Source organism: Mchenga conophoros, linkage group LG8 (genome assembly GCF_057382185.1).
Source record: "Mchenga conophoros isolate Kocher_MC1m ecotype Shallow Benthic linkage group LG8, M_conophoros_male_GT1.1, whole genome shotgun sequence".
NCBI classification, from domain to species: domain Eukaryota; kingdom Metazoa; phylum Chordata; class Actinopteri; order Cichliformes; family Cichlidae; genus Mchenga; species Mchenga conophoros.
Genome location: NC_140533.1, coordinates 28,852,315 through 28,880,314, shown reverse-complemented (window position 1 = coordinate 28,880,314; position 28,000 = coordinate 28,852,315). Strand labels below are relative to the sequence as shown.

Genomic DNA, 28,000 nt, shown 5'->3' with positions numbered 1-28,000 from the left:
GCGAAGCGCCACACTGCGTAAGCCAGTCCTCCGGTGAAGGTTCCCTGAGCTCCACGCTGCCCCAGAGCACACTTTAAGACTCTTACAGCAGAACTCCGTGTAAAAGTTAACTGCAGGTCTGAGTTTCTGTCGGACTGTCCCATCATGAGTCTCCGGTTTGTCCTGTGCGTAATGGCCCTGTTCGCCTCCTCTAGCCTGGTGGCCGAGGCGCTGAGAGCCAAACGCCTCGCCATCGGCTGCCCGGAGAAGTGCGACAAGTCTCAGTGCGCTCCCATCCCCGCGGACTGCCTGGCCGGCGACGTGCTGGACCGCTGCGACTGCTGCCCGGTGTGCGCGTCCGGCGAGGGCGAGCAGTGCGGCGGCACCGGAGACCGCGATTGCGCCGAGGGGATGGAGTGCGTGGTGAGTGACGGCGTGGAGGTGTCGGCCACTGTCCGGCGGAGAGGAAGCGCCGGCGTGTGCGTGTGCAAAAGCTCCGAACCCGTGTGCGGCAGCGACGGCGTCTCGTACCGGAACATCTGCGAGCTGAAGCGCGTCAGCAACCGGGCCATGAAGCTGCAGCAGCCGCCGGTGATCTTCATCCAGAGGGGAACCTGCGGGAAAGGTACGTGTGAGTGCGTGCGCGCGTGCACGAGAGAGATTATAGCTTAAGAAGAAAGAAAAGGTGAAGCAGGACTGTGGAAGTTTAAGTGCGCACACACAAAGCCTGAAATACGGCAGCAATGTGTGTGTGTGTGTGTGCGTGCGTGCATTCATTTCTTTGTGGGGACCAAAAATTGGAAGTTTACTGTACTTGTGAGGACCAAAATCCTGGTCCCCACAAGTTTCAAGGCGGTTTTGAGACTCAAAATGTGGTTTTAGTGTCAGGGTTACAATTGGGTCATGGTGAGGGTTAAGCAGTCATTATTAATGGTTAGGGTAAGGGGCTAGGGAAAGCAATATGTCAATGAAATGTCCCCACAAGAAACGAATACCCGACGTGTGTGTGTGTGTGTGTGTGTGTGTGTGTGTGTGTGTGTGTGTGTGTGTGTGTGTGTGTGTGTGTTGGCTCTGAACTTGTATGACCTCAGCAGGAGTCTGAGACTGAACTCTCGCCCAGCAGAAAATCATCAGACGAGCATCCAGAATGAACCCAAATCGCGTGAAGAATGCATCCTTAGATCTCAGACAGACTGGAGTTAACCCTGAATCTGCGTCTCCTCCCAGCATATAGCAGCACACAACCATAACCTCCAACATATAGTGTCTGATTAATCTGGTGGCCTGTGGTCTAGTAAACATCAGGTTTGGTCTCCAGCTACCTCGTTGTAGTTTTTCACATAGAAAGTAGAAGTAAAGCAGCAGAAGACTGTCACGTTTAAAAGCTGCAGTCACACAAACTGTACCATTAATGATCTCCCGATAAATAATTTGACGTCACCTTTCAGCATATTTCCAGCGTGACCCCCCCCCCACACACACACACACACACATACACATACACACATACACATGCTTCACTACATTTCGCTGTTTATACAGCTTAGAGATAACAAGGTAATTAGTGATTTCTCCCAGAAGACAATCGTGTTAACTAAACCTAAATGTCTGCGGTGGTACAACAGGAAGTGTTTTGGAGGTTTATGGGAAAAAAAGCACTTTTGTTAGACGTCTATAGATAAAATCACAGTCAGTATATAAAAGATGGAAAGATGGATGTGGCCACTACAATGTCACCCACATTGTTCTGGCTGCTTGAGATTCTTTTTGAACATTTGAGTAAGAGATAAAATGCTTTCATTTAACTCTCAGTATCCTTAGTCCTTAAGCTTAGCCCCTACGCCTGAGAAGCAGAAGTCACAAGGCAAACTTGTTTGTAGTGAAGAGAAAGGCGCGCTGCCATATCGTAGCCTCTTCCTATCTGCTAGGCCTGACCTATCCTGATTGGAGTCACTGAGCTGGACCGCTCCACCGTGTTTGAGTCTTGCTGTGTGCTACAGCCCATCCGAGTTTGTGTCACCCTGTTGCACCTGTACAGTTTATGAAAACAAGCTAATCTAACTGGTAGCTGATAACTTCTGCCCTCTTGTTCATATTCAGCCAATTCTTTCTTGCAGGAAGCCAAAACATTTAAAAGTGAGCCTTCAAAGTCAGGTCCAAAACCAATGGGTGATGTGAAGCTGGCCATCTTTTACTTACAGGCTGTGGTGCTTTGACACCAATGAAAACCTCTTAGTGACGAATGAGGCTCTGAGTTTTTGTAGCTGCATGTAACAACAACAGACAGTTTAACTGCATTATAGTAAGTTAAAGCATTTATCTGACATCTGTCATAGCAAACTGCTCTCTCATTACATCTGCACCCTTCTCTCTTTCTCTTTACATCTGCTGATTGGCCCAAAACGCTGACATGGAACATGTTTCCACTAGGGGTGCAACGATATTCATATCGATATTGTACCGTTCGATACAGTGCTTTCGGTTCGGTACGCATATGTATCGAACAATACAACATTTGTAATTTATTTTATCAACTTTCCTTCTGACGATGCTGTCTGTGTTGAGCGCTCAGTGAATCTGTGTTCGACTACTCCGCCTAGGCTGCACTGTCGAGCGCAGATCCACTGAGCGCTCAACACAGACAGCATCGTCAGAAGGAAGAGCGCAGGGCAAGCTAGCAAGACAGAAGTTAAGCTCTCCTTGCAACATGGACCTCCCCCATTCAGATCTGGCGTTTGGAATTATTTTGGTTTTCATGTGACGTATGACCCTGAAGGTAAGCGAGTCATGGACTAAAGTAAAACAGTATGTTGGATGTGCCATGCAATGTGCAAAGACAAGTGGAAGCAGACAAAAACAAGCAAGCATGCTACTAACTTTAGCCGAGTCATTTAGACAGCTGTTAGCACATGATTCTCCTTATGCTGCTGAGAATATAGCCCAAAGAAAGCGGATAGTATAGCTTTTATTTTGGAAAGAGCCATTTCTCTGTAATAAACTCTCTTTTCCAAAGATGAGTGATTCCTCAATCAGATACAGGGCTTGCAAAATCGCTAGCCCGACGTCCCGGAGCTAGCGATTTTTTTCAGTCGGGCTACCAAAATCTATCTCTGCCCTGCCCGTCGGGCTATTGTAGGAAGGAAAAATATATGTCAATGCTTTTGCATTCTTTCAGAAATGTAGCTGGGTAATTATGTCATTGGCATCTGTGAGCCACTGTCAATATGTGACATATTGAAATCGCGTTTGAATTTGCGCTTGTTTTTTTGCTTTCACTTTGCAATCGTGCGAACTGTGTATAGAGAGCGACAGTACTGATCTGTGAGTGATGATAATTTGTGCACCAATTCCTCTGACATCGTCTTATTAATCGTTAGCTTACTACGCAAACATGACAAGTGAAATCTCCCGCAGCTTAAACATGTGAGAGGTTGATCGCGCAGAGAATCGCTGAGCTTATGTGAGTGCGTGTGTAAAAGCATTTCAGTTCTGCTGAGCCAAATAAGACAGGTCAGGGTGAAGAAGTGACAGCCAAAGAAAAGCTTACCACAAAACGGAGAAGTTATGACAAATCAGACTATAAGGCAAAAAGAAAGTGCAGCTTTATGGTTTCATGGACAAAAGAATTTCTGTGGCTGCAATATGATGAGCTAAATAACCAGGGCTGCACATAAGTGGTCCGCAGGTGCACATTCGCTGTCAAAATAAAAAACGCGCACAAGGGTTAGGGTTAAATTTAAAAACTGTACTTTTGAGTTAAAATATATATTTATAATTTTAATAAATGACAAATTAAAAAGGCATGAACATTTTTTTGTATCGAAAAAATATCGAACCGTGACACCAAAGTATCGAACCGAACCATGAATTTTGTGTATCGTTGCACCCCTAGTTTCCACCCATAAACCTGCCTCCCTCCTTCTCTCGCAGGCTAATGTTATCTTAACGAGGCCATAATTTCTTGAAATTAGGCCAGGAAGTCCTGAGTGACTGCCCTGTGCTATGAAAACAAATAGGTTGTCCTGTGAGACTCAAAGAGTCATGAAAGGATTTTAAGAAGTGAAGCCACACAACCTTCAAAGCTACAGCTGTAAATACAGCAGTTTGCTGATGCAGTTTGATTCAGATTGTGTGGGGTGGACTTTCTCAAGCAAGGTCAGTGTCAGCCTCCTCCTCCTCCTGCGTCTTCTTTTCCTTTTTTCCTTTTATCCATCTAATGTCTTTCTCCCGTTCCCTTCACCTCTTCCCTTCCCAATCACTTCTCTGACCTATTTCACTGAGAGGGATGTCCAAACCTCTAAAACGCCTCTTTGCATTTGATTTGATTTGAACTTGAGTTTAGGGAAAAAATCTGGACGATGCCACAATGAGTCTGTGGTGATTCATCTCTTGGAGCTGATTGGCCAATTGTATAACTTCCTAAACAGACACAGATCTAGGTCACACAGATATTTAACCCAGATTTGAGGGGATCAAAATGTATTTCTCCCTTTTTTGTCTTTGACTGCTTCCATGTGCAGACTTGCGGGCTGTTTGCAAGATTGACAGGCTTGGATACAGAGTCAACAAAACACAGTCGCTTGGTGATTCAGCTCCTTCTTTCAGGAGCTGGAGGGCTCACTGCCTGAAAACCAGGCTACTGTTTGATGTTTGAGAACAGCACATGTAGCTCCGTAAAAAATAAACCCACAAAAATACTAAAAGCGTGTTACTGGAACAGGTTAAAAATAGTTTGGTACAGCTATTAAAAGCATCCATATGTTTCATTTTCATAGTGTCAGAGACAAATCTTGCTCTTATATAAAATCAATAGCCAATAAATAAGCATTAATTACAGTTTTTAATTAAGTTACATGGACATCATGCTTTACAAACTATGTGAGAATAGCAAACAGTCTCTCTTTAAATATGTCCTGACTTTGTCACACTCAGAATTAGAGGTGCAGAAGAAGAACATTTCTATCTCTACAAGTACAGTATGCAAAAATGAACCTCTAAAGCTCATTACTGTACCTCAAGGTAATCATCTGTACCTTTCTGAGGGGAAAAACATCACATATCTGCACTTTTAAGGAGCAGTGTCAGTAGATATCTTTGCTCAGCCAAATAATTTTTAAGTTCTGGCAAGTTTCATTCTGCACTTGTCTTCAATATCAGCAGCGCAGTGGGTCAGCGGCAAACACTGTCTCCTCATAGACCATCTTTGTTCTCTCTGCACCTGCTGGGATCTTTCCAGCTGCTCTGGTTTTTTCGCAGCTCGACTCAAATTTACTTACAAAACACATTTAAAGACAACTCGCTTTGACCAAAAGATAGAATGAGTTAAGAAAAAACACAATAGATAAGAAATGACTAAAATAATTGTTAGTAGCTGCTAAACATAGATGGTTGTGGGCATCACATGTTTAAGGCTGGTTCCTAAGAACAGGTCCATGCATATCTGCTTTAAAGACACTCAAGGTCATCTTCATGTGCACTTCTGGATTGTTTTCAGTGGCACTTCTATGGATCGCCCACTACATTTCCCCTGAGTGTTCTCCAAAGGACAGCTCAGGACTATACAGCAGAAGTCCACTCTGATCATCTGACCCCGGGGAATAAATTCATGGTGCACACTGCTGGTCGTGGCTGGAGACCCAGCTGTCGGCACACTGCCGCGAGCAGTGGTATCACTGCAGAGGCTGGGTTGGCTTAAATGAACAACAACAGCCATATCCATTTAAACTCTGTCATCATTTGTGAGCAGAAACTGAAGTGAAAGCTCTCCTTGTCGGACCAATCGGGGTCGCTGACATGTGAGCATTGGTTGTTTACAGTGTGCCGGCTTCAGCGACGCTCACTGCGCCAGTGTGGACATGGCCTCTGTTGACCTCACGGCGTGCAGTGCTGTTACCGACACCTGCAGTGCGTTTCTTTGCACATCTGACTGACTCCATTCAGTTCACTTCAAAGCTGCAGCAGCTGGCAAACCGCTAATCTGCAGCCGACCAGCCAAACCCACATCAGCACATACTGACGGTCAGCTGCAGCAGAGGCTCAGGAAAAGTCATCACAGACTCAGACTGACTCAAGCCTGGACTGGACTGATGTGAGAATGTGACAGCCTCAGACCTGAGTTGTGTCCAAGTGCGTGTATCCATAAACAGCTTCACAATAGTCTTTCTTCTTCTTTAACACTTTTTATGGCACATCTGCAGCAGTCTGGACCTAGCATCGCACCTTCATTGTTTTAAGCACACATTGTACCTTTATCACGTTTTAAGACCACATTCCACCAAACAGTCTTGTTGCCTCTGGTTGAGATTAAGTGGTTTTTTGATCAGCCAAGTTCCTTTTAAAAGGGATCTTTGTTTTTTAAGTGCCCACCATGTTAGCATTAGCCAACCTCTGATAGATGATGCAGTCGGGCTGAGGGCTGTTGACATCCTCAATCCAGCTAAAGCCTAAAGCTTAGGGGTGGCTTTCACCATAGTTTGTGCTGACAGCATTTCTTCTTTTCTTAAAAAAATTGGGATTTGTGTGGATTTTTTGGGGACTGGTTCACACAAGAAAGTGATCTGTTTCCACTCTGTTTTCTTTGCCACGAGTCAACATCTTTAATGTGTCCATTCATTGCTTTTTGCACAGCTGCAGTAAAAATTGTTTGCCTGAAAAAAGTTACATCTTCATGTGGCTGTCAGTGTTTCCTTCCCTCCTTTGTTCTCTTTCCTTCCCTCGTTAGTGTCTGATTGAGTTCACCTGTCCCTCATTGCCCTTCTCTTGGTGTTTGCATTTCATCAAAATGGCTCCACAAGTTTTAGTACCTCCCAACAAAAACTCGAGAGGAGAAACATGAGGGCAGAGCAGTGGAGGCAGCAGGAGACTAACAATATAAAAGCCACACTTAGAGTCTCATTTTAAAGTAATGCCATTTAAATGCACAATAAACTGTTTCATTATGGCCGACTACCAGTGTAGAGGCTCGTTTACAAATACAGTCTATTTTCTATCTATTTTGAGGTCAAAGGACAAGTTGTTTCTTGTCTTTTTTCCAAGTGAAAGCAGCGTTATCAGCAGAGCTGGTATGAACTGCAGCGAGGTGATCGCTATGAAGAATGAGGTCGGGATTCTTCATGATTCATGGAGATAAAATCTGCAGACATCTGAAATATGTGGAGGGAGTCAGCTGAGATATGATACAGTATGATCCTGAGATCAGTGACCCTGAGGACAAACAGAGATATGCCTTCACTGTCGCTCTGCTCTGTCTCGTGTAGATCTTTCCAACGGTTTGCTCAAAAGGAACTCGGGTCTGTTCACACAGCTGCTAGATGGTGGTAATGTGACGCTTCAAAGGCCCCGATTAACATCAAGGAGGTTAATGGTGGAGAAATTGATCACTTATTGGAGCAAACCACAACTAAACACCAATAAAGATGAATCACCACCTAAAAAAAGAAAAAAGTATTGTGAAAGTCTCATTTAACTTGATCACACAGCCCGCAGCCCACCACATGGTGGGGGGAAGTGGCCTATTACAAAGATGGTGCCACAAGTTAAAGGAAGCACTTGAAATCAAACATCTCTTCTGAGAGAAACCTGGAGCACTTAAAAAGAGCCGGAGACAACAAGAAGATCCTTTTTTTAACTTCAGTGGTCAAAAACTACACGTATGGATTTACCAAAGTGGATCAAAACAGCTTTACAAAAACCACCCATCCATCCATCCATCCATCCATCCACCCGTCCGTCTGTCGATCCATCCATCCACCCACCCATCCATACATCCATCCACTCATTAATCCATCCATCATCCACCCGTCCGTCTGTTCATCCATCCATCCATCCTTCCATCCATCCATCCACTCATTAATCCATCCACCCATTAAGACCTCCATCCACCCATCCATCTGTCGATCCATCCATCCATCCATCCACTCATTAATCCATCCATCCACCCATTAAGCCCTCCATCCATCCATCCATCCACCCATTAAGCCATCCATCCACCCATTAAGCCCTCCATCCATCCATCCATCCATCCACCCATCCATCTGTCGATCAATCAATCCATCCATCCATCCATCCATCCATCCACCCATTAAGCCCTCCATCCATCCATCCATCCACTCATTAATCCATCCACCCATTAAGACCTCCATCCACCCATCCATCTGTCGATCAATCCATCCATCCATCCACTCATTAATCCATCCATCCACCCATTAAGCCATCCATCCACCCATCCATCTGTCGATCCATCCATCCATCCATCCATCCACCCATTAAGCCCTCCATCCACCCATCCATCTGTCGATCAATCCATCCATCCATCCTACCACCCATTAAGCCCTCCATCCATCCATCCATCCATCCATCCATCCACCCATTAAGCCCTCCATCCACCCATCCATCTGTCCATCCATCCATCCATCCATCCATCCACCCATTAAGCCATCCATCCATTAACCCTTCCGCCCGCCGTCCTACCTTCCATCCATCCATCCAAAAAAATCTTTTTTTCTCATAAGTTGTAATTCTTTAGTGCATGACCACGATTTCACTTCACAGCTTCTTTAACAGCGGTACGATAACGAGACTGCATGCCACAGAGCTGAACCTGTCAGTGCAACCATGTCACTGGCTAATATTTTTGGTCACCATCTTTGGCATTACTGAGTTCACCTGTATATGTCTATGCAGTAGCTCCATGTCTCCTCACTTAAACAAAGAAAGCTCTCTCTAGTTTGTTTAATGGTCACACAAGTGAAGTTTGAATGGTGACTGGACTGTAAGCACTGTTGTTTAACAACTGCTTTTATGTCACACCGCTCTGAGGAATCATGTTTACGACACACACAGATGGCAGAGGCTGTCTGCTAACTGGCCCCGGCAGATCTGAGTTTCCAGATGTTGCAGCACCTCTGGGTTGAACCAGGAGGGGGTTATGTAAGGCGACAGTGACAGTTATGCAGGAATAGCCCCGCCTCCCCCCCCTGATACCTCCGCATCTTCTGAGGCGCTGAGTCATTTCCTTTGTTTTCTAAGCATCAGTGGGAGCAGCAGACAGGCTGCAGCTGCTCGCATACGTGCGCTTCATATACACTGCACTCCACATCTGGATGTGGTTTAACACAGCGGCTATGGTTTGGGTCTCCTGAACCTCATGCAGTCACCACACTGAAGCTGAAAGTCTGACTAATACTAGATGATGATTGTTTGCAACATTTCAATTTTCTTATCCAGCCTCTTATCTCCTCTGTGACTGCGGTCGGCCAAAATCCACCAGATCTTTCCTCCCCTGCAGCTGCTGATTGCAGTCCCTTTCAGAATGCTCACAGTGGATTACTGTGTGTGTGTGTGTGTGTGTGTGTGTGTGTGTGTGTGTGTGTGTGTGTGTGTGTGTGTGTGTGTGTGTGTTACGATACAGTGACATGGTGTTTTACTCCCTTCAGGTCAGCAGAACCCCGACAGTCTTCGCTACAAGTACAACTTCATCGCTGATGTGGTGGAGAAGATCGCGCCTGCTGTCGTTCATATTGAACTGTATCGCAAGTAAGAGTGATCCAGACATCTGTAAACCTTTAAAATATGGATGGGAGCCTTTATAAAGTTCTTAATTGTCGGTTTAAGCAACGCATTGCCTCAGTGGTTGCTTGCCTGGATTTTTTCCAGGAGTTAGTTTCTTTGGCCAACGAAAAAACGCTGGGTTAACCCGGCCTGTTGTTACCGGGACAATCTCAGAGAGCAGAATTTTCTTTTTCTGGTTAAATCAATCAAAACAATCATAATGTGTTGAGTTCTTCAGGTTTTTAACTACCAGTTCTTTTCTAGAATGATCAGCATTTGTTTGGTTTTGGTAGATTCGCCACTTTTAGTCACAGTGAAATGTGATGTGAGGTTCGTGGATGCTGTCTTAATGATTTTAATGATCCTTGGACCTTTCTCAGATCATCCAATAAGCACAGTTGAATGGATTGGAGTACATTGTTCGCTGATGTTTATGTTCCAGAAACAATAAATTGAGACATTGTTGGGTCCTCTCACTGAGTCAAAGATCATTTTATTTTACAGCCAAATATCTTAAAACTAATGACACGTGTTTGTTTCTTTCCATGCTGAAGAGTAAATGTTAAAGCTACAAGCAGAACTTTAGACTTGGTTTTTCTTAAATACAGTTTAAAATACCTCTTTACACCCTTACATCAAAGCCTGCTCTTTAGTGATCGATCCATCAATTGACCATGTCCACTTGATGTTGTTTGAGATCAGAAGTCAGAGCCAAGCCTTTCGTCTCTCCCTCTCTCTTCTCAGGATGATGTTTTCCAAGCGGGAGGTTCCCGTAGCCAGCGGCTCCGGGTTCGTTGTATCAGAGGACGGACTCATCGTTACCAATGCCCATGTGGTGGCCAACAAGCACAGAGTGAAGGTACGCAAACTGTTGGAAACGTCTTCACAACATCCTATTTCACTAGCCATTATGTTATATTATGTTAAAAATGTATAGCAATGTGTTCACATCAAAATAGCTTTTGATGAAAACTAACTGGACTCACTTAAGCTACAATCCTTATCTTGTAAGATGCAGTGGCTGCACAACCTGCCATATAGTCAGGACCAATAGAGAGTAGCATCAGTGACAACATATGAGACTAAAAAAGTCAAAAACAGCATGGAAAGAACAAGCTGGGGTTGGGTGGGTTGCAAATAAGCTTGCAGACCTGCAGGCAGAATTGTGTAGCTTCATTTCGGTTGGATATGTAGGTTTGTGGATAATGGCCTGAAATCCGTCTGTGCTGGTTTAAACATCATCATCATGAGACAAGGTGGATGCATGGACTGTAAATAAAAGATGGAAGTAGCTTTTGATTCTACTGTACTAAGTGAAGCCAGTGTGAAACTGTCGTAAAGCTGTATTCTTCTTATGGGCAATTTCTTTGGCTGTAAACGATTTATAGTCTCTGGCCATTATTTTCTCGTCCTATTGAACACAACCTAATACATTTCTGTAAGTTAATCCTGTTTAATGTGGTGCCACATGGGCATGCAGGATCCCCCGGTGTCAGAGTCAGCTCCTCGGTCATCATCTGGTTACAACAAGCAACGACGCTGATGGCCGAAAATACTCACCGCTTTAAAAACAGGACTTTGTTAACAAACTGGCAACATCCTGGTGGCCTCGTCCATCTTTTATTTACAGTTTATGACCATTTTGGATCAGGACATTGAGTTCTGATCAGATCTTTTAATTTCCTCCAGGTGGAGCTGAAGAGCGGAGCCACATATGATGCCAAGATCAAAGACATCGACGAGAAGGCAGACATCGCTCTGATCAAGATCGATACACCGGTAAGCAGACAGACGCTTGGAGAGCGAGGACGCCCCTATTTCATTTTCTTTTTGTTCTTTTTTCATCTTCACGTCAGCTCCATCTCAAAAGTTCGCAGTTGTTGGAGCAGAGAAAGCGATCCGAGCGAGTTAGCTGGAAAATTTACTTTTGCATCTTCATTTTTCCACCTTTTTTTTCTTTTGTGTATTTCTGTATTTTCTGTTTTAAAATTTAAGATAGAGTTTCTCATAATCCCTCGTTTCTTCTCACCTCTTTGCTTTCTTTCGTCTCACTCGCTTTTATTTTGCAAAGCAAGCTGTTGAATTTGTGCATTTATACCCTGTTGTGAAGCATGTTTTTTGTGAACATTTATCTGAACTTCTGCCTTTGATTTTGGCTCCGAAAGATCATTCTGGGGCAAAATAAAGTGATGAGTCATGAGAGTGGGTGTGAGTGGGGCAAGTGGAGACAAACGGAGCGATTTGGTTTGGGGCGACTTTGAGTTTTTGCTTCCTCACACTCTTTGTTTTTTTCTCTGGGATGACCGGGCAGCCAGATTCAAGCCAGGAAGAGAGGTTTTTACCGACATTTATGTAATGGGACGACAGTTTTAGAATGAAAGGGTGGGTGCGTCCCATTTTGTCCAGACAGTCAGAGCTGCTACATCCTGTGCAGAAGTCTGTCCTCACACGTCAAATTCATGTATTAAAACCTTTTATGTGAAGTTTCAGATTTAATACCAAAGTGAAAACAGGACAGATGCATCTGTATGCAGTCTGTGTTTAAAGACAGGTAGTTAAAGTCATTCATCATTAAAGCAAATGATGTCCAGCTGTACTGAGTTGCATAAAGCAAACAGAGTGTTTTATGCAACTGTGATCTGGACTGCTTTCATAAGACTGGAAACCAGAAGAAAAAAAAGCCATAAAATGCAGATACCACAAGACTCTGAGTCCGCGCACACAGGAGTTATAAAAGAATTTCTGTAGCAGTTCTAGGAGCTCCGAAAATGTGAGAAAACAGGAAATGAATTGAAGGAAATGAAGTCCAGCTGTACTTATGAAAGCAAACAGGGCGCGTTATACAAGCTCTGAGCCACACGCCGTTTTCACAATATCAAAAACACAGACTCCACGTGTTTATGCATTTGGAGATTAAATTATTATTGCACTACTAATCACCAATACCAAAGAAGAAAAGTCCACAGTAACATAAGAAACACACACCAACATAAGGAAGTTCATATTCAGGCTTTAAACCAAAACCCCCAGTTTGTGATAACAGTATCACAACATCACTTATTAAAGTCTCTGCTAAGCCGCTGAGCACACTCACATGACACCTGCTGCCTGCTCTAACCAGAGACCTGATCACAGCTGTGTTGGATTAAGGATACATCTAAAACGTGCAGGACACCGTCTCCAAGCCTGGAGTTGCCGACCCCTGCCTTATCAGGTGAGGATGGTAACATGGTGAAATTTTTTTCCAAAGAACAAAAAAAAACCACAACGCTTTTGCAAATAAGACGAGGTTCTTAAACATTTTGAGCTGGAGTTAATTAATTTTATCACATGTGTGCTGTGTGGTGCTGTTTATTTCTAACACACTGGGAGCTCAGAAACTTTAAACATTAAAGCTTAATGCCCGACAGCCTGATAAAGGAGATAAACAGCACTAAACAGACACTGTGATTGAGAGTATACAGCAGGGTCCCCAATCCCGGTCCGCGGGAGATCTAAAACCTGCAGGGCCGGTGTCCCTGCAGGTTTTAGATCTCACCCTGGGTCAACACACCTGAATCACATGATTAGTTCTTTAACAGGCCTCTGGAGAACTTCAAGACATGTTGAGAAGGTAATTTATCCATTTAAATCAGCTGTGATGGATCAAGGACACACCTAAAACCTGCAGGGACACCGGCCCTCGTGGACTGGGATTGGGGACCCCTGGTATACAGTATATACACACTGAGGTCTAACTGACAATTAGACACAGGTGAAGACAATCAAGAGGAAGCCAAAGACGACAAGATTGTTGCAAAACCCTGGAATGGGACTTTACATCCTCAGGCCGTGGGTTTGAAATCACTTGTAGAGCTGAAACAATGTGAACCATTCCATCGACTTCTTTCTTGTAGTCAAAGCAAATCAATCTGCATGTAAAGTCCAAAACAAACTCTGGCACACGGTCTCTGCTCTGTGGTCTGTTAGACGTTTAGACCTCCAAAGGTCAGGTGCGTGCAGGAAGTTTCAGGAAGCTTTAAACACGAGTACGACTGGGACCCTGAAACTGATGGTGCAGCTGACTTTACGATGAGCGAACAGGAAGTGCAGAAACTGCAAACTCATTTCCAGATTTGAGGGCTGCTGAATGTGACACGATTTAGAGCTTAACCACGAAATCTCGTGAAATTAAGCAGGGTAGTGTAAAGTCTTATGAGTACTCAGAGGTTTCACCAGTTTATTCTGGCGTTTCAGCTTTGCAGCTTTCAGAGTGAGACATGATTGGACTTTATTCCCAGAAAAAAGCCTGAATCCAGTTACGTGTTCCAGTTCTTCACACTTACGTGATAAAGCTCCGCACAGAGACACCATCGCCGTAGGATGTGACGTCACGTTTTGCCCGTCAGAAGGAGACGGTGGTGGTTTCAAGTGGCGTGTTTGGCCGTCGGCGGGGTGTGTGTCTCTGTGTGCGCACTCTGTGTGAAGATGCACAAACTCACGGGGTTTAGGAACATCACATAATTTGCAGCACTGTTTCAGCAAAGGTGACTAGAAGCACGTGTGTGTATTCATGTCTTTGTGGGGACCAAAATCCTGGTCCCAACAAGTTTGAAGGCATTTTTGAGATGTGGTTTTAGTGACAGGGTTACAATTAAGTTATGGTGAGGTTTAGGGTAATGGGCTAGGGAAAGCATTATGTGAATCAGATGTTCCCTGTGTGTGTGTGTGATTCGGGCAGTGAGTGGTCGTGTCTTTGAGCGAGCGGGGTTCGTGTCCAGTGAAGCAGTGAGCTGGAAATGAACATCAGAGGCTTTATCAGCTTGTTTTTACTGATAAATCTGATCAGAAAAATATCGAGTAGCGTGCAGAAGAATCCAGAAACGTTCAGGTTTCAGCTCAGTGGAGACAGATTTGCATTTGAATCTTAAGTTTATATAGTTTTATAAGAATCTGTGTTGCCTCTCAGGTATGCATCATGGAAGCATGTGCAGACAGGAGCTACTGGGTGTTGTTTTTAATGAAGCCTCGCGGTGATATTCCACCTCAGTCCAACACTGATCATTTTCCCTGACACGTGCCCACAAGTAGCTTACGGGAAATGATCAGCTTTAACAGTCCAGGACGTCTGAAGGCCGAAGGCAGATTTGATCTGTTCTGTTAATAACACGGCACCAACAGCGCCACTGTAAACACTCCAAGCTTAGCATATAAGATACATCAGATGAAGTGGTGATAATAAGGAGTTAATGTGAGAGAGGGAGAGAGATCATTTTAGGGTTACAGAGATCTGCCGGAATTCTGCTGACACCATTGCTTCATGTCATTAATTACGAGGTTTGAATTCTCTGGTGTTATTTTTCCTTCACAGGCTTTATCCCCTCGGTGAATTCCTCAAAAAGTTGGCAAAGCTCTGCTCTGTTTGTTTAATTCAACAGTTGAAAGGTCTGTCTGTGCCCTGCATGAAAGACAAGAGAGAGTGAGAGATGAGAGGAGCGAGAGACAAAAGGAGAACACAAGGAAAAGATGATGTTTTATTTGTTTTACATGTTCGTGAGATGTCAGGGCGCTGAGACAAACTGGGTCAAACTGCTCCATATTTATACTTCAGCTACACTTTTCATACTGTGACATGTTGTATTAACCTTTATCAGAGTAAGAGGCAGGGTGGTCTCAGTCAGGAGCGGTCTTACAAAGGACTTCTTCCTGCCCACCATCACCATGCGCTGCTGATCGGGGCTCGTCTAATTGTTGGGCTTCTCTAATGTTGGAAGGTCTTTACTTATTTAAATTCTCTGGTCCATTTCTTCATACACAACAACAATAGTTTTCTTAACAGGGACTGATTCTGCTCATGTCCAGCTTACTTTTGCTCATGACTCCACTACAGTAGCTTTGCATGATTCACAGTTTGAAATAATCCTTCTTTATCTAGCAGCCGCTCATTCGTATTCTGCTTATTTTAGATGTCTTTGACTTCAGTCCACTTTCCTCTGATTGGTTGCCCCTCATAAGCAGAAAGTTTGAACAGCTGGTGGGTGGGACTGATGTGCCTGAGATGACCATGTTTGCCAACAGTAGAAAAACTGTGAAGTTTAGTCAAAGGAGCTTGCAAAGAAAAGCGTCTGGACTTCTTTAAGTTGCTTGAAGACGTTTCACCTCTCATCCGAGAAGCTTCTTCAGTTCTAAGGTCAAATGGTGGGGAGTCCCAGATTTAAACCTAGTGGGAGTTTCCCCCCCACAGAGGGACAAAAGGACCCCCTGATGGGGGTCCAGGGGGTCTGAGAACCTTCACAGACATATGTGAAGTTTAGTGTTTTGAGGAGTTTGAACTTCTGGGTTACAGGAATTACTTTTGGAAACTTTGTCCATCCACCACTGTTGCAGAAGATTTCCGTCATTTCTGACAGAAAATGAGGAAAAACAGAGCAGATCCTCCTCAAAGACTGAGCAACACACGAAAAGCAGAGGAAGCAGTGACGGATAATGAAAAGGAGAGGGCTGATGATGACAGCAGAGGATTAAAGGGATGAACCGAACCGCTGCTGTCTTGCTTGTTGTGGTTCGTCTCACTCTCCGCTGTGTCGCTGTCTCTTAAATTAATACCGACCCCGGCCCGTTGACTTTGTAATCTCAGCCCGGACAGCGCGCCGTCATCCTAAAAACCACAGAGGGGTGAACACGGTCATTTTCCTGGTGGGCGGAGCTCGGTGGGCGGTGCGTTGGATGGTGGCTTCAGATGTTTCGAGCTGTTTGTGGTTTAAAGGTCTGATTAGAACAGCTGAACGAATCCTTTCATAACCTGACTCACATTGTTTATGTCTGTATATGTTTGACAGCGAGTGCGTTAGCGTGTGTGTTTGTTTATGGGGACCTCATTGGAATAATGCCCACAGATTCCTGTTGGGATTCATTATTTTAGCATTCTGTTGTTTACGTTTTCAGGTATTTGGGTCGCCGGTTTAAATGCACGTTAGTTTCAAGCAACAAAGAAAAGGAAATAAGTGAACAACTACACTGAATTTTTCTGCTGCCACCTTGTGGTGTTCACTGCATTTTGCAGAGAGCGTTTACAAAATGTACCTTTAAAGCATAAATACTGAGAAGTTTAAATATCAGGTTGTGTTGAGAAATCCAGTCGTCACTTTGTTTATTCCTATTTCAGTCACGTCAGCTGTCGAGATGATCCCACACTGACGTCTGCTGTCAATCAGATCCTTTGACCACACTTTTCCAACTTTTCCATTAATTTTTGCAAGATCAGCTCCACTGGCTGAGATGCAAACAATGGCAGAGCTTCCTGTTTTACAGTTGGCTGTAGACACTGTTGTACCTCTCTCGTGGCCTCTGTGATGATTTGAACCAAAAACATCACATTTGGATTCATAACTGCATCAGACCCGTTCCCCATTTCTCCCTGTTTGCCTTCCTTGTGAATAGCTTCCTGACAGACGCCCCTCCCTGAGGTCACTCTGATCAGACTTCAGTGAACAGCAGATCGATCAGCGGGAGCTCCAGATGTGTCAGGTCTTTGCTGTTTTTTTCTTATTTCTTAACGTCGTGACATTCAGATACTGTTCATCTGCTGTACATTTTTCTTCCAGGTCTGACAATTCTTCTTTTGTCCTCACTCGTCCAGTTTAGTCAACTTTTTTTAAGAGCACGCTGCACCCTGTGCCAAGAAATGCTACATTTTTGGCTAATAGCACTTTGTGAATCACCTTCTTGGCACCCAAATACAACTTAACGGTGTTACGTCTGGCATTTTTCATAGATTCAACTAAAAAGAATGTGAAAAGGGTGTGCTCTTGCATTCATATGAAATGCATTCATACAAAAGCACAATAACAGTTTTACAATACAAATACTGTGAACATTAACAAATAATAGAGTAAAACAACATCTGTAACAGTGAATGATATTTTTACATGTGCTACTAAGAATTTTTTAATGATTTAAATAATTTGATTTGTGCAAAATTTGGTATTTTATAGAATTTATACACTTTTCAAGCTCATTTCAAGCACTGTGTGCCTTCACTGATCTGGGTGAGCAGGGAGACTGACATAAAGAACAGATTTCGATCTCACATTTGGCTTCTGTTTCAGGTTTCACTTTTTTTTTTGTTTCCTCACCTGCCAGCATCCACGGGCCCGGGCAGCAGTCATGTACAAATGTGTCGATCATACCTGTGCTTTCGGGCAAGCTTTCACTGCACGCCCGGTTTCTGCTCGAGCTGAGATGCCTCCACATCTGTCACATCTGCTTCCATCCTTTCTGTTTTTCATCTACCCTTCATTCCTTTCTGCCCTCCTTCTCACCTTGTCCCTCCTTCACTCTCTCCCTTCAGAGTTTTTCTGTGTCACTCTCTCGCTTACAAAACCTTAAGCAAAAGTGGGTCAGAGCCTTCAGGCTTGTTACTTAACGGAGGAAATTGGCAACACATGTGTCTGTCAGCAGCAAAACAAACCACACACACACACTTACAGAGAAACAGACATTTGTCATGCTTGGTGGAGTGTGGTGTTGATAAAAGTTGGGTCCGAACATCATGACTGCTTTATGTCTCAGTTTTTCTGTTCCACGTCATCCATGTGGGGCTGAAGTAGGTTAGTAGGACGGCGTGAAGTGGGCCAGCGGGCAGTTCACGGAGGGTTGGCCTCCAGACTGCTGCGGGCTGGAGCCAAAGGTTCTTAGGATTTTAAATGCATCGAAGAAGGTGGGAATTGAACACCGAGTCAATGAACAACATGAAGCTACACTGTCTTTAATAGCCAATTTTAAAGTTTGGATTTTTTATTCGTTATAAATCTATAAATATTTTTATAGGCAGAAAAATTATGTTTTCAGGTACCTTGTGACCCAGTGATGTCCCTCTTCTCCAGCAGAATATCGGCCTTGCAGTTTGATGGTGAGGTTTGGGTTGTTTTACGGTTAGATTTCGGCTCGGATGTGCTACAGGAGCACCACACAAGCACAAGAGGTCTCTGCTGTGATATTTGCAGAGGACAGCAGTTTGTCAGATAAGGTTAAACCCAGATTCCACTTGGCATCACCACAGTGCTGACATGCCTTCGCCTCAGAAGACAAATTCTCGGTAAAACCCGTGTTGAGCTTTAGGTGATATCAGCATATCTGAAAACCAACTGCATGCCTCTAGATAAGAATTATGTGCATGGAAGGAAGAGGAGTTCGCCCAGGAATGAAGCTTGTGGCGTCAGTCTGCAAGGCTTTATGGCTCTCCATATCAGATAAACTGTATATAAGAGGGATGTAGTCTCTAATGATGACCTTCATGTAAAAAATAAACTTTAAGGATGGAGAAGGTGAGAAGTTCAGGGGGGAAAATGCTCTGGGTGGTCAGTGTGAGTCAAGCAGTTGGAACTGGGTTCAAATCAGTCGTTCTTTTGGACATTAAGTCATCGCCTGTCGAGATCAGCCCAGCATCTCCTCTGGGGGAGTGTGAGCAGTGTTTGCAGCAGTGCGACTCTGTGCATGAGATGCCAACATTGTGTTGCAGTTTTTGAACAGCGAGTATACCAAAGATGGAAGGAGACCACCCTTTTTTGCCTTTTATGAATATGAAGAAATTCACAGTGTAAGGAGGCGGTGTCTCACGTATTAGTCTTGTAACCATCCATCCATCCATCCATTCGCTTCCGCTTATCCTTTTCAGGGTCGCGGGGGGCGCTGGAGCCTATCCCAGCTGTCGTAGGGCGAGAGGCGGGGTACACCCTGGACAGGTCGCCAGTCTGTCGCAGGGCCAACACACAGGGACAGACAACCATTCACACTCACATTCACACCTAGTGACAATTTGGATTATCCAATTAACCTATCCCCACAAGCTGCATGTCTTTGGACGGTGGGAGGAAGCCGGAGTACCCGGAGAGAACCCACGCAAACACGGGGAGAACATGCAAACTCGTCTTGTAACATTAAGGTCAAACATCTAAGTGTCATTTTCCTTGTTTCATTGTGTTTTCCTCAATGAAACTTTAAGGTCCTGAACTTTAAGCTTCCCTGAGATGTTGTGATTTGGCACAATGGACATAAAAGTGAATTGAATATTTAGCCTTAGTGTGTGTGTGTGTGTGTGTGTGTGTGTGTGTGTGTGTGTGTGTGTGTGTGTGTGTGTGTGTGTGTGTGCGCTCAGTCTGAATGTTTCCTGGATTTAATGAAAAGACCAACAGAGGAGGAGGAGAGAGCGACACTGAGTAAGTCGGGGAGTAATAAGAATCTATTAAAGTGCATTTAAACAAATTATTACTCATAAAAGTCCAAACAGTTCACTTTCACTGGCAAAATAAACTTTGCATTTCCAGTAGGAGAAAGGTGCACTCAGCTTTTCTTTTGCTAAACTGCAGTAACCTCATTAACGCAATACTGTTGAACATTAGGTCATAACTGTTGTTTTGTCATAGTCTGATGCTCGGTTTGGTTTTGTAAGGTTTACATCAATTTGCAACACAGGAATATACAATAACTGCCTTTAAGGATTATAACTGTTAACTGGCAAACCTCCTTAAAAGATATATTAGAGAATAAGAGAATCATCTAACGTTTTTACACATGTCAGATGTATTAAGGTGAATAAGGTGAACTTTGCAGGCATGATGTACCAGAATGACAGCTACAGAGAACTACTGAATGAACCTCAGTCCTCAACTGTAGGGCTGAATAACTAAATACTTGTTACAGTTTGAGGTTTAACTGGAAGAGAGCGGTGATCCTCAGGGGCAATGAGGCTGCACGACTGAAATGGTGATTTGTATTTAAGAGTTTGGGTTTTGGGGTTAAGAGGAGGCTTCGTCGGAGTGAGAGAGCTGAGTCAGCTGTCCACAGGAAACGCACGTCTGTCTCCACAGGCCTAAAGAGAATAAACTGCTGTTTACGTGTGTGTGTGTGTGTGTGTGTGTGTGTGTGTGTGTGTGTGTGTGTGTGTGGTAACTGGGCTGCTGTTCCTTCAATCATGGTGCACCATCAAGGTTTTTCCCACATGGAGGCGTTTGTCATGTTCAGCAGCGTTGAAGTGAAACTGTTTACTTCTTGTTAAATGGGGTCAGTCGTAGTCATTTCTGATAATCCAACGACTAGAGAAAGAAAATGGAAAATGCAGGTTTCTGTCAAACAAAGAAAGACACTCAGTGATTTTTACAGTAAGAGGATCAGAGCTGTCACCCTTCTGAGCCAGGAAAACCTCGGATCATTTGTTTCACTTTCTGTTTTCTTTGCCCAATTTAGAAGAAAGACATGTAAAAGAAGACTTAAACAAATCTAATGTAGCTTTGTGCACCAAGACCAGCACAGAAATAACCTCTTCCTTCTGTTCGATCAGCTGATTCACATGTGTGGTGTCTCACTCTGTGTCCTGTCCGTCTCTTCTCTTTGTTGCAACAGATGAAGCTGCCGGTGCTGCTGCTCGGTCGCTCGGCAGACCTTCGTCCCGGTGAGTTTGTGGTCGCGATAGGCAGCCCGTTCTCCCTGCAGAACACCGTCACCACCGGCATCGTCAGCACCACCCAAAGGGGAGGCAAAGAACTTGGCCTGCGCAACTCAGACATGGATTACATCCAGACTGATGCCATCATCAATGTAAGGGAAGGGACAAAGTGTGTGGGTCTTATCAAGTCTGAAAAACACCTCTAATAATTCAAATTTAAGTGTTAGAATAATTTCAAAAAGGGAGACATATTTATATACTATACATGTAAGGAAGAAATTAACTGTTACCAGTGCCGAAGTGCCTAAAATCATGCATTCCACCTGAGGGCCACCAGATGGCGATAGTTGCAAAGGATCTCTGGTCCTATAGAAGTCTATGGGAAAATGGCACATTAGCCTAACCTCTGTATACAGTTACTGCTAACTTTATGAGCTCGGTCATTCATTGGGTCATGCTGTCATACAGTCTTGGTCATACCATGTTTCAGAGTGAGGGATCATCTGTGATATGGTTTCACATTTTGACCCGCCCCTCTCGTCACATGATGGCCACAGTAAAAGAAACACTAGTCCTGAGGCTTCACAGCTCTTCAGAAACGGCGGATAATGTTGCCTCAAGTGGCCACTAGTGGAAGTGCACTTTCCAAAGCTTCTATGTTTTCGTCATTTTTTTCAGCCATGGAGGTCGCTCTTAACTCTTTCCCCCATAAAGACGATATATGAAGACCTCCCCTGCGCCCTTAATGATGAATTTTGACACCTCAATATGTGTCAACAAGGATGCATTTTGATAACCATTGCAATAGGAGGGTTGCTGGATAGGAAGAGGCCACCCTCAGCATCCTCCGATGCACACCCGGTCGTTTTGTTCTATGAGCAGGTCTGAAATATGACAGAAACCGCTCAGCTCAGAAAAAGAGCTGCAAAAGTTTCTCCTAGTAAGCTTTCAATGGGTAAAGCATTAAATAATTGTTTTAATAATATTCACTGAATTCACGTTAACTGTTTGCTTGTTTGTTTTCTTGCAGTACGGCAACTCTGGAGGACCACTAGTCAATCTGGTAAGTGAAGGAGAAAAAGTGAGATGACCTGTTTGAGCTGTATCCGTATCATTAAGAATGATATCTGTGAAGCAGAAACTGAGCTCTGCCTTTACTTGGACCACATCCACGTGTTGCAAAACGGAGAAATACATAACCTCATATAAATAAAGACCAAGAAGCATAAAGTCCTTATTAGGAAAGGTAAATAAAGAGTTTAGGTAACGCTTGGCGCAGGGTCCCGGTCCACAGCTGACTCTGATTAGAAGCTTGTTTTCAGTCAGCCACAGAAAAAAAAGAGGCGTCAGATTGGCTGTTTCACAAGCTTCATGTGGGACTCTGGCTTTTACTGAGAAACGCTGGCAAATTAAAGTTTGTTCCTGTGTGTGTGCTGCAGGATGGGGAGGTGATCGGCATCAACACTCTGAAGGTCACAGCAGGAATCTCCTTTGCCATCCCCTCGGACAAGATCAGACAGTTCCTGGCAGAGTCACACGACAGACAAGCTAAAGGTTTGTAGCAGTGTTATCACGGAGCTGATGTCAGAGAGACGGAGCAGACGAGGCCAAAGAGAGCAAGACAACGTGGCACAAGTCTCACATGCTCGAACACTCACACAAAGCTGTGCGTTTAAAAAATGGATCCAGACATAATTTACAAAAAGTAGACAAATGTCTCTTTAAGTTATAGAGAAAGACCCGTGCAGTTTAAAAGGCAACAAAAGCTCAACACAGATGAACAGAAATTCCTAACTGCTGTGAGCATGCAGTAACATTAAGTTATATTAGGAATATTGAGGTCATTCCTTATGAAATCAAAATAAACGTTCACACCTCAAATCAGATTTTTTAAAACTACATTTTCAGCTCAGATTTACAAGGAAACACTTCTTCATGAACTAAAGTTTTGTCATGTGATATAAGAGTTAAGGTTTCTCTCAGTTTTTCCGCTGCAGTAATCACTCATTACTTCTAAATTGAATCCAAGTTTATTTAAATGGCATCAAATCACAGCAGTTCTGTCATCATTTGGTGAGAGCGTGTGGACGTCCATGTGCCTGCGTGTTTTTTGTGGCTGCTCAAGCTTGTCCGTGAAGAATTTTCATTACAATGCACAAGCACGCACAACACGCCCCCACGAGCAAGCATTAGCTGACAGTGGGAAGGACAAACTGCCTTTTAACAGGAAGAAAGTAGAACCAGGCTCAGTATTTAAGAGGCGAGAGGAAAGAGACAATAAACAGGAGAGTATCGGGAACCACAGCTAGAGGATGAGCCTAGGATTAAATGTGGGTAAAAGGAGACCATGTGTTATAACTTATTTTGACGCCCACCTATCCCAGGTGGAGATGAGAGCCCTGAAAGTTTTCTCCAGTAAATGCCCAGAGAGCATCAACACTTATTGTTATCGCTCTAAGAGACAATTTTTTACAATTTAGCTTTGAAATTACAAACAAAACCCAGATTTTGTCTCTTTAGATTGAAATACCTAAACTGGATCTAAAATTGACTTAAATACAGTTTTTAAATAAAGCTTAAAATCTGTTTTTCCAGTCCAGAAAGTTTCATGTGGAGCTCTGTGGATTTTAGCTGCTTCGCCCGGTTAAATAAATCTCGGTTTATTTTCCTCCTTGATGAAGTTTGTTTGTTTCGGTAATCATGCTCGGGTGCAGACCAAAACAACTGCACTGAGACCCTTTCAGCTAAACGTAACTCCAGAGTGGTTCGCTCATGGCCAGAACATGATGTGACCAAACTGTCAGCAGATTTGAGATTTGAACCCAAACCACAGCACCTTTATTTCTCTCACCCCAGACTGATTTAGCCAATAAGAAGACTGATGGTGGTTTTCAGTGATGCATTTTTTGGTTTTTTGGTTGCTTCCAGTTTTTCTGTTTGAAATGAAACCAAATCAAGAGAAAAAGCCACACATTTACAGACTCATGAACTGACTCTGACCAGAGTAAACAAGCTCCAGGCTTGTGCCACATCCACCTCCAGTACTCGTACCTGTACCTGAAACTCTGAGACGTTTGCATGGCTACGTTACGTTACGGTACTGTAGCTAAAACACAAAGATAGATTTCAAAGCTGCCTGTTAAACATTTCACACTTCACTTTAGACTTGTTGATTTTAAAACTAGATAAACGTGATAGAAGAGGATGATGATGTTGACCATAACATGGACATAAAGGGTATTTTTGTTGTTATGTTCTGCAGGTAAAACACCACAGAAGAAGAAATACATCGGCGTCAGAATGATGAGTCTCACTTCATCGTAAGTCCCAGCTTCCCTCACCTCTACTTCTGACATCCACAGAAAAATCATCTAAACTGCATTTAAACAGGATTAAATTGTAAGATTATTTAATGTGTTGATTTCTGTGAGAGCAGCCTGGAAAATCTAAATCCCGACTCAGTGTGTTGTTGACGCTCCCTGGATCCCTAAAATGGATGTTTCTCAATCCTGACTTTCATACATAATCAGGGCGGTGATCATATCGACAGGGTGACGTTAGCTTTCGATACCCGCTGCCAAATGATCGCTTTAAGCAGGAATGTAAGCCGGGCCAGGCCGCGTTCACAGCCTTCGGGTCAGAGTACCCGCCTAAGCTGGCCCAGAGTCACAGCAGGAAACTCCCCAAATCACCAAAACAACCCTCACTTTATGACAGCTTGTTAATTTTAAACATGCCCTCAGGTACTTTTAAAATGATCTGCCATCACATTTACGCTTTTCAAGTTTCACCCTCCATCCAAGTACCAACTTTTCTACATTTCACAACACTGCGCAAGAAGCCAAGATAATAGGTAACCTCCTCGAGTGATCATCAGTCAGCTTTATTCATGCCAAACCTATCGTGTGGTGATGCACTGTCAAGCCTGCTGCAAGTGAAAACATGCTGCTGCTGCACATTGGGACACGGTTGGCTGATGTATATCAGTCCTTACATGTTGGAGCTTCCTTAAATAAAACAGCCAAAAAAAACACAAAAGCTGAAATTTATCAATATTCATAAAAGGCTGAGTGCAAAACTCCAACGAGCACACTTGAGAGTGTAAAAGAAGGTTTGAGAAAGGGAAGGGATATACACTCACCTGTCACTTTGTTGGGGACACCTGCTTAACTCCTTCTTAATGCAAATATACAGTCAGCCAGTCGTAACAGCAGCTCCGTGCATTTAGGTGTTTGCACATGGTCAGTATGACCTGCTGAAGCTCAAACTGAGCATCACAATGGGGAAGAAAGGTGATTTCAGAGACCTTGATCATGGCGTGGATGCTGGTCTGAATAATTCAGATTGTCACAACCATCTCCATGTTTACAGAGAATGGTCTGAAAACGGACGATGTCCATCCCAGTGTAACCACAGTGGACCATCTTCTGATGGTTGCTTCCAGCAGGAGAAAGCACCTTGTCACAAAGACTCAAATGGCCACCACAGCCACCTAAACTTAATCCTGTAGTAGATCCTCATGATTTGGTGGAAAGGAAGCTTCACATCATGGATGTGCATCTGCAGCAGCTAAATGATGCTGTCGTGTCAATAGGGACCAAAATCTTTCAGCACCTTGATGAAGCTTCGGCACAAAGAGCAGTTCTGAAGGCAAAAAAGAGTGCTAGCAAAGTGCAGCTAATAAACGGGATCCAGGCAAGAGCAGGAGGTCAGTAACATCAGGGGAAAACAATCAATCAGTGACTCACTGGGATATAATCCAATCAGAACAAGGCCCCAAACCTCCACAGAATCACTCAAAAAGAATGAAAAGAAGAATCAAAACTCATAATTACCCATAAACTCAAATACAACCATACTGATTTTAAGTATTAAAAGAACTTGGTGTGAAGTAACGGCTCTGAACACACAACAATTAGAAAACACCTCCCAGGTTTGAGACCATTTCTTGTGAAAGACATTTTCAGAGGGATTAATGCTCTCAACATGGCTCCAGGGTGGAATATGCTGTTTTAGTGATAATGCAGTGTGAAGCACAGATGCCATTCTGACTGCTGTGAATCAGGACTTGCAACACAAATGTTATTATGACTGAGAAGATAAAACGCTACACAACACTTCTGCTGGTTTGGAGCACCATTTAACCGGCTGGAGACGCCAAATGTCCTTTCGCCGATCAGCATAATGAGAAAAATGATGCATGTGTCATATTTTGCAGCATCTTCATCATATTTGGGGCAGTTAATCTCTTTTATTTTTGCTTACAAACCACAGAATACTTGACGGAGCCTTGGGCACTTCAGAATAAAATACTCTTTCTGACAGGCCTTAATTATGCTGACAGTCAGCGTGGTTCAGGCACCACACACATTTAAATCTGGGCCTGTCATTTCAGACATTTTGCTCCAGAAAGGTGGTGAACACAGTGACTGCATGATGCAGGTCATAGTTCATCACCGTCGGCTTTGTTGAAGATGCAGCTTCTCAGAGTTTGCCCTGTCCTCAGGATGTCACTTCTAATCTGAGTGAAGTTTTAGAGCCCAGAATAAATCAAATGCATCAGAATGACGTGCTGAAAACATTCGGTGCAGAAGCTCATGTTCTCACTGGTTTTCTCCTCTTTTCTCAGGCTGGCCAAGGAGCTGAAGGAGCGGCAGTCAGACTTCCCAGATGTCACTTCTGGGGCGTACGTCATTGAAGTCATCAGCAGAACTCCAGCTGAGGCGTGAGTGTTTCATTTCACCCAGTTCACTGTCTACTAAGTTCACATCGGGGCATAAAAGTTCAGGATATGGACAGGATAGCTCTCTGTCCAGAGAGTTTTATTTCCGAGGCACAAGTGGCACATTTGGCATCGGAGGGGTTCTGGTATGTTAAAGCAGGTACAAGAGTGCACGCTGGGTGGTTACAAACATGCTTCTGCAGACGGTTTTTGCTACTCAAGCATGCTGAAAGCAAACCGCAGCGGCCCACCTGAGGAAACAGCAGGCAGAGTTTGTTTTCTTGTTGTCTGCTTGGTTCATGCAGAACATAGACGGCACTCAGGAGGAGCATCTGATCGTGCTGACTGCGGGGTATGGAGAGTTCACCTCTGATTTTAAAGCTGCTGTTTTCCTTTTTGGAAACATCCTGGAAGCCAGCAGCAAAACAGAAAAACGAGTGTTTCCCACCCAGAGCGTCCAGCTTGCTCTGGCAGGGAGGACAAACTGCTTCAGTCATAGCTGCGCAGATCTGGGTTTCTCTTTGGCATCGCTTCAGCTCTGAAAGTAGAGCCTCTGTGTTTAACTGTCACTTTGCAGGCATCCGAACCACCTCAACTAGCCTCCTTTTGGTGTGGAGGACTAGGTGCTCTACTTTCAGCTCCTCGCAAATAAGTGAGCTCCCCACCTTTTCTCTAGGCTGACTTCAGACCCCTTTAGAGGATGTAGAGGAAGCTCATTTCCACTACTGTCAGTCTCATATTTTCAGTCACTGCCACAGCTAATAATCTCTATGAGAGCAGAAACACAGATACACGGTTTCAGTGTCATTTCCATCTGTACATTTTTATTCTTGGACTCTACTACAGCAGCTTTGTATGATTTGCAGTACAAAATAATCCTTCTTTGTATTACACTGGATCTTGTGCAGCCCTTCAGTTCATCCTTTCCCTGGAATATGGAGGTGTGTGTCAGGAATGCCTTTTTATTCTTGGTAGTCCAGAATAACTCGTCTTTTCTTTTCATTCTTTGTAACAGAGCCGGCCTGAAGGAGAGTGATGTCATCATCAGCATCAACGGCGAACGAATCACCTCTGCCAGCGACGTCAGCGCTGCCATAAAGCGGGACGACACGCTTCGAATGGTGGTGAGGCGAGGCAACGAGGATGCCATCCTCACCATCATCCCCGAGGAGGTCGACCCTTGACCTCTCAGCTGACTGAGCTACCATTCAACACAACACCTTAACCGCTCACGCGATCTCGAGCTGGCTCTCAGTGTTTTTCAGCCAATCATGAACACTTAAAAAAAGAACAAATATGTTAGGGTGTGTCTGGGGCCACACCTAGAA

General features: G+C 44.0%; 1 protein-coding gene across 1 annotated transcript; it reads left to right on the top strand.

The window, feature by feature from the left end:
* On the top strand, positions 1 to 27,967 carry htra1b (HtrA serine peptidase 1b). Its single transcript, XM_085285482.1, has 10 exons — positions 1 to 604; positions 9,414 to 9,513; positions 10,273 to 10,387; positions 11,218 to 11,307; positions 20,908 to 21,102; positions 21,981 to 22,013; positions 22,390 to 22,504; positions 24,213 to 24,270; positions 26,580 to 26,675; positions 27,688 to 27,967. Exons 1-10 carry the CDS (start codon positions 145 to 147, stop codon positions 27,854 to 27,856), a joined length of 1,431 nt encoding a protein of 476 aa, XP_085141608.1. The 5' UTR covers positions 1 to 144; the 3' UTR covers positions 27,857 to 27,967.
* The last annotated feature ends 33 nt before the right edge of the window (positions 27,968 to 28,000 follow it).